The following is a 12,796-nucleotide window of genomic DNA, read 5'->3' on the forward strand; positions in this document are numbered from 1 at the left end:
AGGTTTAGTAAATGTACCAGTCCACACAGCTGCTAAAGCCAAGAAAATAGAAATTCTAGATCATCTGTGACCTGGTGGCTTTTATCAGCAAGTGTCATATTAATTTATTGTCAGACGTTTGAGTGCCTGCTGCATCAGTACTGGAAGGATACAGAGATAAGTAACAGTGCCAGATCTTGGGGGAGCATACAGACTGATGAGAAATCAGAGACTTAACACAGATAACCAATAGAAGTATGTGAGGGGCGCTAACATTTGCAGTCATATGCTAAGTGTTTTCGACATATTATCCCATTTAACATTCACCTGCAAAATGGTTGGAATCGCTGTCATTGTAGATGAGGAAATTGTGGTTCAGAGCAAGCAATTTACCCAGGGTTACCCAACTAGTAAGTCGCAGGGCTCAGATTTACATCCAAGTGTATAACCGCAAAACCTCCTTCTTCCAAGGGGATTCCGGTCATGGAGTCTTCATTCTGACAAGGAGAATTCCAAGCTTCTCGGGAGCTGCCTTTGATGTATCCAGTTCTACCTAGAACTTAAGAATCAATGGGCTAGACGATAAGGTCAGGCAGTCCTGGCAATAGAAGCCAGAGTATAGAGGAATAGCAGTATGTGGGAATGGATATTAGGCCAAGATACACAACCCATCTTGAGAAGCGAGCTAGAAACGTGGTCTCTGAGAAGATCACGTCAGACCTCAAACCTCAGCCAAGGGGTGGCAAGACTTGAAGGGTTAAGTTCAAGAAATATTTGTTAAAGAAATGAACTAAACTTGCTAACTGGATGTTGCAGGAAAGGAGAGGAGGAGGGGTCAACATGAGTCAAAGCTGATTAGATGAATTACAAGTCATGCTGCGAGGACAAATGAAAGAATCTATTAGAACATAGGTTACAGTCCAAGTAATACAGAAAATGGTGTTGAGCTTTACCTTGTCTATGCACTAACCTTATTTTCCTGGTGGTTAATTCATACAGAATATGTTCTATAATTGCTGTTTTCTAAGAATATAAAGCTATGCCTCAATTAATATTCTAGGATATCTCTTTAATTTTTTAAACACATAGGTAGATCTGTGCTGTGAAATACACACTCATGTATGCATACATGTAAATATACATATAGGAGGACTAAAAAATATGACCAATTCACTGTTTTATAGTTTTACAAAAGAATGTTTACTTCTATAGGCAGAAAAAATATGTTTTTAAAAAACGAAATAACCTGGGGCACCTGGGTGGCTGCGTCATTTAAGCGTCTTCCTTTAGCTCAGGTCATGATCCAGTCCTGGGATCGAGTCCCACATCGGGCTCCTTGCTCAGTGGGGAGTCTGCTTCTCCCTCTGCCTGCTGCTCCCCCTGCTTGTATTTTCTTTCTCTCTGTGTCAAATAAATAAATAAAAACTTAAAAGAAAGAATCTTCATGTTTACTTAATGGACCATTTATAAAGTCCTTCAGAATACCTAATAAGACATTGTGTGGAGACTATTCATTGTATGGTCTACAGAAGTACTTTTCCAGTGACTTTGTGGGAGAACTTTGTTTCTTTACTTTCCATTTATGTAAAATTATTTAATTTTAAAATTAACATAGAATACTTAAAGTGTACAAGCATATCTCAGAAATAATGCAGGCTTAGTTCCAGACCACCACAATGAAGCAAATATTGCAATAACATGAGCCAGATGAATTTTTCGTTTCCCAGTGCATGTAAAAGTTATGTTTACACTGTACATTAGCCTATTAAATTGCAATAGTGTCTAAATTGTGTCTAAAAAAACAATGTACAATTCACCCTTGAACAGTGCATTGGTTAGGGGAGCTAACCCCCATGCAGTTGAAAATCCAGTTATAATTTTGGACTCCCCAGAAACTTAACTACTAATTGTCTACTGTTCACTGGAAGCCTTACTGATAATACAGTCAATTAACATGGTATTTTGTATATTGTGTGTATTATATATACTATGTTCTTATAATAAAGTAATCTAGAGAAAAGAAAATGTTATTGGGACACCTGGGTGGCTCAGTCGATTAAGTGTCTCACTGTCGGTTTCCGCTCGGGTCATGATCTCAGGGTCGTGAGATCAAGCCCCACCTCAGGCTCCATTCTGGGCGAGAGATCCTTTCTCTTCCTCTCTCTCTGCCCTTCCCCTGCTCGCGCTTACTCTTTCGCTGTCTCTCAAAAAAAACAAAAAGAAAAGAAAGGAAAAGAAAATGTTATTGAGAAAGTCATAAGGAAGAGAAAATAGATTTACAGTACTGTACTGTATTTATTGGAAAAAATCTACCTATAAATCAACGTGTGCAGTTCAAACCCTACAAAGGTTAACTGCATATACTTTTATTAAAAAATACTTTATTGCTAAGAACTACTAACCATCATCTGAGCTTTCAACCAGTTGTAATCACTGATCACAGATCATTGTAACAAATATAATAATAGTGACAAAGTTTGAAATGTTGTGCAAATTACCAAAATGTGACAAAGAGACACAAAGTGAGCAAATGCTGTTGGAAAAATGGTGGCAGTAACACTGATTCTACACAGAGTTGCCACAAACCTTCAATTTGTAAAAAATGTAGTATCTGCATAGTACAAAGGGAAGCACAGTGAAACAAGGTATGCCTGCATATTTCGATCTTTAAAGATTTTTGGATTTCGGTCAGTAGCAATATTTTCATTTCCCTGCACCTTTTTATAATGTTGGTATTACACTCTTAAAATACTTGATCAAGGAGGAAGGAAAATGAGTTTAAGTTTTCATTTGGTATTATAAAATATGATTTTATTGACCAAGTGAGCCATCATGCATGTTATGGCCGTCATTACACTAATTACAGTGCAATCAAGCCCCGATAGTAAGATCCACATTTAGACTTTTTTCCATTTTGGTTTTGTAAAATTTCCTTTACTTTAAGAGAAGATTCTTCTTTCTTTAGAAGGAAAAAATATATCTGAAAATCTTTTTTTCCCTTTGATACCACTCTCTGATTTTAAAGAATGGGTGACATATTAAAATAAATGTCAGTTTCAAGAACTGACTTGTTTGACTTTCGGTTTGGACTATGGTTTTATTTTGCTTATAAAATCTTTTAAAGTCACCTTAAGATAAAAATTCTGATGTATCTAAATCACTTTTATGTCAAAAACAACTATTTCTGAAATACTGGTATAAAGTTTTTTTTACAAAAAGGTGTATTAACATCTTTATTTTGAGCCGCCACATTAAAAATAGAATTTGAGTTTTACTTTAAACTAGTTGTTGGTGTTGTGATATGCAGAATTCATGGAACTGTTTTTCTTACTATTTAGGAAATACCAGAAGGGAACCAGAGTCCGGCTGCGGCTGTTAGATCTTGAACTTACATCTAGGTTCCTGGGAGCGACCACAGATACAACTATACTTGAGGCGGATGCAATTCTCTTAGGAATCCAGGAGAGTAAAGATGCAAAATCAAAAGAGGAACATCGTGAATAAGAAACAAACTTTGCTTAATGGAGTCACTCCTGTTTTGTTGAACCCAGATATTCATCAAGAATGCAATTAGAAAATTGTGAATAAATGATTGAAAGAAGACACAATAAATGAAAGCTATAATTATAGCTCTTATTCGTTAGAATTTTCTTTAGCTGTTTCTCCCTACCCCCCCCCCCCCCCCCCTTTTACACCCACTCTTTCCTTTGACTGGGGTAATATAACTACTCTGAGAAATTCTGTCATTCAGTAAATATGTTTTGAGTGCTTGCTACCTGCATGGCACTATTCAAAACAGCAGTAAACCAATTAGATAAGATTGCTTGCTTTGTGGAATTTCCCTTTGACTGGGGGAAATAGAAAATAAATGGGTAAAGTATGTAGTGTGTTAGACAGTGATATGTGCCAAGGACAAAATAAGGCAGGGAAGTCCACCTGAATGGACATTTTTCCAAAGAAGACATGCAGTTGGCTAACAGGTCCATGAGAAGATGCTCAATGTCACTCATCATTAGAGAAATGCAGATTAAACCACAATGAGATCACCTCACACCTATTAAAATGGCTGTTATCATGAAGATAAGAAACAGCAAGTGTTGGTGAGGATGTGGAGAAAAGGGAACCTTCTTGCACAGTTGGTGAGAATGTAAGTTGCTGCAACCACTATGGAAAACAGCATGGAGTTTCCTCAAAAATATACAAATGGAAATACCATATGATCCAGCAATTTCACTTGTGGGTGCCTACCTGAAGAAAACAAAACACTAACTTGAAAAGATATCCAAACCCACATGTTCTTTGCAAAACTATTTACAATAGTCAAGATGTGGAAGCAATGTAGATGTCCATCAATGGATGAATAGACAAAGAAAATGTGGTGTGTGTGTGTTTATATATGTAAAATTCAGCCATAAAAAAGGAAATCTTGGCATTTGGCAACATGGATGGACATTGGAGTTATTATGCTAAATGAAATAAGAAGAAAGATAAGGTGGCGTATTGTCTCACTTATATGTGGAATCTGGAAGGGGGGAAAAAAAACTGAGCTCATGGCTACAGAGAATAGACTAGAGATTGCCAGAGATGGGAGTGGGGTACGCAGAATGAGTGAAGGCAGTTAAAAAGTACATACTTCGCACTTGCAGCTATAAAATAAAGTCACAGGATGTAATATACAGCATGGTGACCATAGTTAATAATATTATGTATTTGAAAGTTGCTAAGAGAGTAGATCGCAAAAGTTTTTATCACGGACAAAAATTTTGTAGCTGTGTATGATGTTGATGTTAACTAGGCTTATTGTAGTGATCATTTTGCAGGAAATCTCTAATGTTATGCATTTGAAACTCATATAATGTTATATGTTAACTATATCTCAAAAAAAAAAAGCTGGGAAAGGAGTTGTGAGGTGTCAGAGTGACAGATTGAAATTTAAGTGTAGTGTCAATGGAAATCCTCACAGAAGAATCTGCTTTTTTATAATACATAATTTTTATTTTTCCACTGATACATTACTTAGAAAAAAACTGTTCTTGGGGCATCTGAGTGGTTTAGTCAGTTGGGCATCCAGCTCTTGGTTTCAGCTCAGGTTGTGGTCTCTGCGTTCTGGAGTTAAGCTCTGCCTTGGTCTCTGTGGTCAGTGGGGAGTCTGCTTGAGATTCTCTCCATCTCCCTCTTCCCTACCCTGTACTCACACATGCTCTTTCTCAAATAAAATAAATAAAATCTTAAATTAAAAAAAAAACTCTTCTAAGAACTTATCTTCTTAATTGAAGTATAATTGATATATAACATTGTATCAGTTTCAGATACACAACATAATGATTTGATATTTGTATATATTGTGATATGATCACCCCAATAAGTCTAGTTAATATCTGTCACCATACATAGTTTCCAGGAATTCACTTTTGAATAATACCTGGAGGAAATGAGGGAGCTAGTACATGAGTCTCTGGGAAAGAGTTTTCTGATGGAGGAAATGGCTAGTGTAAAGGCCCTGAGGCAGGACTGTGCCTGCCCAGCTTGAGGAACACAGGAAGGAAGCCATTGTAGCTGAAAGTAAGAGGAGTAGGAGATGAACCTTGAGAGTAGGAGATGCCTTGTAGGTCCTGGTATGGATTTTGTCCTTTACTCTGAGATGGAGGGTCTTTGAGAATTCTGAGTTGAGGAGGGATATACTCTGACATTATAGCAGAATCCTGAGTAGATTGAAGATGAACAGCAATAGCAAGATTTATGAGGAGACTTGTAGGTAATTCAGATGAGAGGTGATGGCAGCTTGGGTGAGTATGGTAGCAATGCAGGCAGTGAAAAGTGGTAATCTGGGTATATTTTGATGGTAGAGACAGTGGTATTTCCTAACATTGGATGTGGATTATGAGATAAAGAGAGCAGTGAAAATGCCTTTTCATCTCTTATGACACCAATCTAAAGACTAGTTTTAAATCACTGAAGTTCCCATTTATACTGGGTTGAAGAGTGCCCCTCCCCCCAATTCATGTCCACTCAGAACCTGTGAAGGTGACTGTTCTTTGAAATGGTTTGCAGATATAATCAAGATGAGGTCATGCTGGATTAAAGTGGGTCTTAAATGTAATGTGACTGTTGTCTTTATATGAAGAGGCAAATTTGGACACAGACGCAAAAACACAGGAAGAATGTCATGTGACAACTGAGGCAGAGATTGTAGTTAGGCTACCACAAGCTAAGGAATGCCAAGGATTCCTGTATTTTGTCCCACAATCCAATTGGCAGCCCGTTAACCGTATCTCTAGTTTCTTCTGCTCCATGTAATATTCTTTCTTGCTTCACTTCTTTGAATAACATGTCCTCCATTTTGCAGCCTTGATGAAAACCTCCATCAGGGTCTTAAGCAAGAGAATCAGTGCCCCCAAACATCTGTAACCTAATTATACCCAGGTTGAGATAGCCAAGAAAATCAGTTTTCAGTGAACAATCTTTGTTTCTTTAATCGTAAAGTAAGGTAAATATTTGAATCAAGTCAATACCTTCTTATAAGTCAACTAGTCATGCCCAACAAATGAACAGAACAATGATCTCACAGCGTTTGTGTCAGCTCAGGTCCTCTGGGAAACAAACGCTAAGAGTAGGAAGTACAACTCTGGGAGAACGGTCTGTGAGAGATAAAGGGTGAAGGGGCAAGGTTTTATAGATTTTGAGGCAAGATTTGGTTGTGTAGACATTTATGTATTCCTTAGCAACTGAAAGCTCTGATTAATCAAGAGTTTGTCTTTGGTCAGTAAAACTTTAAAAGAATTTTCTCTAATAAATATGGACCATGGTACATCTTTAAAAAAATAGTAGACTATATTTTCTGTATATCCCTGAAATTCTTTCTAAATACTAAACCTAGCCTATACTGGGGAAAGCATATTGTGTAGAATTTCTATAGATGGAGAGATGCCAGGGAGAAAGGTGATAGCAATAGAAATGGCATGCAGAATATGTGGTGACTTGGACATTTGCTAATGCTAGTATGAACTGACTGCACAGAGATTTTGTGGTGAAAGGGGGAGGCAAGACACCACAGAGGAGGCCATGGGGTTTGGAGAACATAAGATAATGACCCCATGTCTCTATCTATCTCTCTGCAGTAGAGGTGAAGATTACTGTGTTTTGTCTCAGTATGCACATAAATTCTGCTAAGACCCTAGGACAGGCCCTGTCATTCATCTGGAGGGAGATGGCATTGGCAGCCCTATAAACAGGACCTTACAGAGAAGAGAGAGAACACCTTCTCTGGACCTTAACTTGGAGCCATCTAGAGATGCTTAAGGGGAACACTGGTGAAGGCAGAAGCTGATCTCTGTCTTGAGGCAGGAGGGCGGAAACAAAGCCAAAACAGACGCTAGGGTCCTATACGGATGAGCAAGCCTTATCTATTTAGCTAAAGCTCTTTGTTATAGGGGAGCTCTGTGTCTGTCTCTCTTATGAACCATGGAAACTGTAGAGTCTTCCTTGCACATTACAGCTTTTTTACAAGTGGTCATCCAGTCCACACTGTTTAAGCATCCATGACAGGTTCCTTCCTACCTCCCTAGGCAGGCTTAGAGAATTATTTAGAGATAACCATTGTAATGTTAATTCACCTCATGTGAATAAGTCTTTAATTTCTGGTTTACTAGAGGATCAAACTTGATACTCTCCTTTTTGCTTTTTGTGTAAGGTCTTCTCTGGTTTTTCTAGTTCTTGCTCCACACCTGTCAAGTAACATTTAAGTTAGGTTATGTGGAGGCTGATTATAATATCCATTTAATCGATTTTCCAGGACTTTTTTTGGTCCATTAGTCATTTCAAATTTCATTAACACCTGCACCAGAGGGTGAATGGGAAAGGGAAAGGTGTTAAACAAAGATAGAAATGACTAATGGACCAGACTTTTTTTTTTTTTTTTTAAACAAAATCATAGGCATGGAATTACCCTAAATTGTCATCCATTTTGTGGTTCTGTTGGAAATTTACTAGCATATTGGGCATCACTAAATATATCTAAAAGATAGTTACACAGTAACATAATTCAGACATACCCTTATTTCTGAGCAATAAGCTTGCAGCATTTCCCCACAGTCCTTGTCTCAGCTGCCTGCCTGAATGGAATTCCCACTCCTTTTGGTATGGTTTTGAGAGTTGGGACATCCTCTTTATCTGCTGGCTTCTGTGGTAGTTACTGCATCCAAAATGAAAGATTTTGCATGTAAATGTTGCCTGGAAGAAACACAATTATCTTGCTTTCTTTTATTCATTCATTCAAAGTAATTATTGCTGTCACAGTCTCATGTGCATTGTTTCCAAACCATAATGATTTGAGACTTATAGAGCATGGTAAAAGAGTTGGATTGTTTTTTCAAGCAGGCAATTTTGTGAAGCAAATGGTAGTAATCTGAGCCACTATTTGGTTTCTAAAAATTTCATCTGTCCACAGGATGATTTCAGAAGCCATAAATTCCCTACCTGGAGGCTAAAATCCCATGTTTAAAATCCCGGTTTTCCATTTCCCACAGGTAGAATGCAGATGTGAGAATGTAAAATAAGTCACTCTCATTCACAGAGTTTCCCACATCCTTTGGCTCAGAGCATCTCTGAGTTCTTTGTAATTAGTTTAAAAGAAACATAGGGGAAAAGTTAGTCTTTTCAAGTAAACTGCATGGTTCCCTTAGGAATTTATACTCAAATGTGTATTTATTTTTAAAAACCAAATGATATGAATATAAGAAATGCAATACTGGGTCAGCCCAATGGTCTAACCAGCCTGTGGTTTCAAAGTCCCATAGTTTTCCATTAATGTTGGCCTCAGAAGTTTGGAGATTTGTTTCAAACTCCCTGCTTTTTTTTTTTTTTTTTTTTAAATACTTAAATCTGGATTTACCATTCATTGATTAAACCTTTCCTGAATTTACTTGTATCTACAATGTACATCAACTAAAGAAACAAGGAGTTCCCCAATGGCAAGGTTACCACACCTTACTCATCCTGAGATTATAACAAGGACTACTACAGGGTGGTGAAGAAATGAGTCACTTGCTCTATCACAGTTGTTCTCTTGATCATAAATACTTATATCCCTCCCACATGCAAAACTCACTCACTCCCGTCCCACAGCGCTGCCTCCCATCCTGCAAAAGCTCATTTAATCATGGTATCTGCCAAAAGCCTAGGATCTTGTGATCCTTATCAGTATAGGCCAGGTTTGTATTAAAAATAATTGTATGGATATATGGAAAACATAATCTATTTTTCTAGCGATATAGCACAGTCGATATTTACCAGAGAAAATTCTTTAAAACACTGCAGACTTGCATAATCAGAGCGATTTCAGCTGCTAGGGAATATGTAAATGTCTACCCAACCAAATCTTGCCTGTAAAACTCTAAAATGTATTACTCAGTCGCCTGTCCCCAGAACATTTCCTGCTTTTCAAAATAGAGAATACCGAACAGGATTTAAAGCTTTCCTTGATGACTCAGGGCTACCATTATGGAAAACAATTTCATGATGATGTGATTTCCTAGGGATTTTTAAGGTGGGTAGGGCTGCTAGCTCCTACTGAATGGCCCCAGAACCTCGCACTCTTTGAATTTTCTTTTAACTTGCTACCTATCACCTCCCTTTCCTTATCAGCTGATACTTTGTGCTTATGTTGGTGTACCTGCTTCTAGTTCCCTTGTTGCTCTTAATCTGTGTTAATCTAATTTAGGGTCATAGACTAAATCACTCTCAACAACTATTCTTTTTTTTTTTTTAAGATTTTATTTATTTATTTGACAGAGAGATAGCACAAGAAGGCAGAATGGCAGGCAGAGGGAGAGGGGGAAGCAGGCTCCCTGCTGAGCAGAGAGCCTGATGCGGGGCTTGATCCCAGGGCCCTGGGATCATGACCCAAGCCGAAGGCAGCTGCCCAACCGACTGAGCCACCCAGGCGCCCCAACTATTCTTTTTTTTAATTCTCCTGTTCACTTTAAACATTTTGGCCACCTCTTTCCTCTGCTGTCAGATGCCACTTTTATGTGTGTCTGTGTGCTTATCTGTGCCTATCTTAAAAAGCTTGTTTTAGTAGTCTGGAGGAGGATTGAGAGTAATTGTGTAAAATTGTAGAAATGTGCATAAATTTTGTGATATCTCCTTTCTATTTCGGAGCCACTTGTCCTCATTTACAGAACTGCGGCTGTGTTTTAGATGTTAAAAGTTGTTTCAGGGGCGCCTGGGTGGCTCAGTCCGTTAGGCGTCTGCCCTGGGCTCAGGTCATGATCTGGAATCAAGTCCCGCAAGAGAGATCAAGTCTCTCTTGCTCTCTTTGTCTCTCTTTCAAATAAATGAATACAATTTTTTTTAAAGTTATTTTCAGTCTATCACTGAAATGAAAGGTTTTAGAAAGAGAAAGCAAATAAGAAAATAGATTATTTTTAAAAATCAATTTCCTTGACCTTAATTATCTAAATAAAAAAGTAGATGAAAGGCTGGTTGGATTCATTATTTCTGCTTTGAAGCCAATTAGTGATGTGCAGATTTATCTGTTAGAAGGTCATTTATTCTTTCCTAATCAATTGTAAATATCTCCAAGGAGGGAATTACTTTTTACTCATTTTTTTTATCTTCTGTGCCCAATACAGTGTCAAATACAGAGAAAATATTCATCAATATTTGTTGAGAGTAATTTCCCTGATCAGTGGCCATAATTGCACAAGATTATCTGTCAGTAAGAGACAGATTAATTGTTCTGCATATTCTGCTTCCTCAGGCAGGAAGCAGGTGTCTTTAGCCATGAGATGGCACAAGTGTTCTAGATGACCTCCCACTTCTCTCTTCCTTTTTTCCCTGTCTTCACACCAACTCTTCACCTCTGCCGCCACCCCATGAGATCTGAGTAAATGATGTTTCACTGCTTTGTTTTAGAGCTTTGAACAAAAATTAAAAGATGATGCTACATGGACAAATTTCATGCATACAGATTTCAAGTACTCATCTGAGTCTGGTTCATATCTCCTGGTAATTTTATAGCAAAAAGCTGGTTGCTGGGCCTGTGTGTCCACATTTAGCATTTTCCTGACCTACAGAGCAAGAACAGGAGGTGACAGTGTGTGTCATCGAAAGGACGCCTCATTATTTTATGTTAACTGTGCTCCTTTATCTCTCTGTTCGTACGAACACTAGAGTATTACTGTGTTTATTGCGCCCAGGAAGAATTTCTTGAGTCTAAAGAGTGAGCAGTTTGAGGAGACTGAAGAAGGGAAGGCAAATAATTCCGTTTTCCTTTTTTTAGCCTTCTGGTTCTTTCATGAACTGCATGCAGGTCTTACAGACTTCCAGTGCCCACTGACTTCTTCCTGCCTCTGGGTTCTTTTCCTTCTGTCACTCATAGATAGTGTTTATGCAAGTGTTGACAGGCAGCTTTTTCCTCAAGGATGCTGGAAGGATGGTTACATTGAAGCTAAACATTAGGCTCCCTGCCCAGTACCACAGAAAGTGGACAAGGGAGGGGGGCTCTTAAATTTGTCCTCCCAAAGAGATAATCTCTGCTTTTTGGTTTGAGAACCACTCATATGCCCCCATTCTCCTAGTAAGTGATGGCTTGTTAAACTTTTCTCCATGTATATACACAAAACAGTGTGACTCAAACAGAGTGAATATTCACATTGTCCACACAGTAAAACTTCCATCAATTCCATCTGTTTCTTCTAGCCCAAGCCCCACAGATTAAACTGTGACATCGCAGGTGAAATATTGAAATAATGACTAAAGGATTATTAAGTTTGTTTCCTTTCTCAGTCTACTTTTATATTAATTTTTTTAGTAACTTAAAATATTACTATTTACCGAAAGATGAAAACACAAGCAATGGAAACTATGACAGCGGCCCAGCTAGACTCAAGCATCTAACATTGGGCAGCCCTCTTATGTGTGCTTTCATGGGAAAGTTCTAGGGATTTGTTCATTTAATTATTAGGACGGAAGAACAGAGAAGTAGAACTGCTCTTTGCTGTGTCCATTCTAAGTTAGTTAAAACAGCAACAGTGATTTAAGAAACATTTTTCAATGGTCACATATACTTTATTAACACCAACATAAGCTCTGTGCTGAGAACTACTCATTTTTCTGACCAGCTCAGCTTTATGAGGCTGATTCCCTGAGGAATTGACATAGATAAGTGAAGGCACCAGTACACCTTAATATGTGGTTTTGAAAGTGACATTAATTATAAAACATCACTTCCAGATGGATATTCTGGCCCCAGAATTTTTTTTCCCACTGAAACAACATTCAAAGATAATATTTCTGTCTCTGGCAAAGGTAACACCTTTTTGGATCTAAACCTATCATCCTTGTTATGATAATAGAGAAAGTACAAAAGTATATAATTCTCCACCTTAGATTGATTAATTCCATGTTTGTGATATTTTCTGGTCAGTTATTTTTTTAAAGATTTTTTTTTTAAGATTATTTATTTAGAGAGTGAGCATGAGCGGGGAAGGGTCAGAGAGAGGGAACAGCTCAGCAACATGAGACTCAACCTCACGACCCACATACTTGAGCCAAAATCAAGAATTAGATGCTTAGCCAACTGCCACCACCCAGGCGCCCCTGGTCAGTTTTTTATCATGGGTTACCTGTGTTAGATAACTTACCAGTAATCTTTCAAAGATCTTATCTAAAAGGCATGGAAGAGTATTATGAACTTTAAAAATGACATTTTCTCACAGTACTTCTAGTGTATTAAGGTTACATTAAAAACCAGGAATATACATATATTATGTATTATATATAATAATAATGTAATATATATATATATAAAATACAT

At 37.8% G+C, this 12,796-nt stretch overlaps 1 protein-coding gene across 1 annotated transcript in view; it reads left to right on the plus strand.

Annotated features, from left to right (window-relative positions):
* Positions 1-3,957, plus strand: part of LOC111156821 (mitochondrial ribosomal protein S28) — a 111,261-nt gene extending 107,304 nt beyond the window's left edge. The window contains exon 3 of the mRNA XM_022517911.1: positions 3,318-3,957. Within this exon, the coding sequence (XP_022373619.1) occupies positions 3,318-3,483 (166 nt within the window). The 3' untranslated portion in view covers positions 3,484-3,957. The remainder of the gene's footprint in view (positions 1-3,317) is intronic.
* The last annotated feature ends 8,839 nt before the right edge of the window (positions 3,958-12,796 follow it).

This window comes from Enhydra lutris, unplaced genomic scaffold (assembly GCF_002288905.1).
Source record: "Enhydra lutris kenyoni isolate GAN:26980312 unplaced genomic scaffold, ASM228890v2 scaffoldscaffold49, whole genome shotgun sequence".
NCBI lineage: Eukaryota > Metazoa > Chordata > Mammalia > Carnivora > Mustelidae > Enhydra > Enhydra lutris.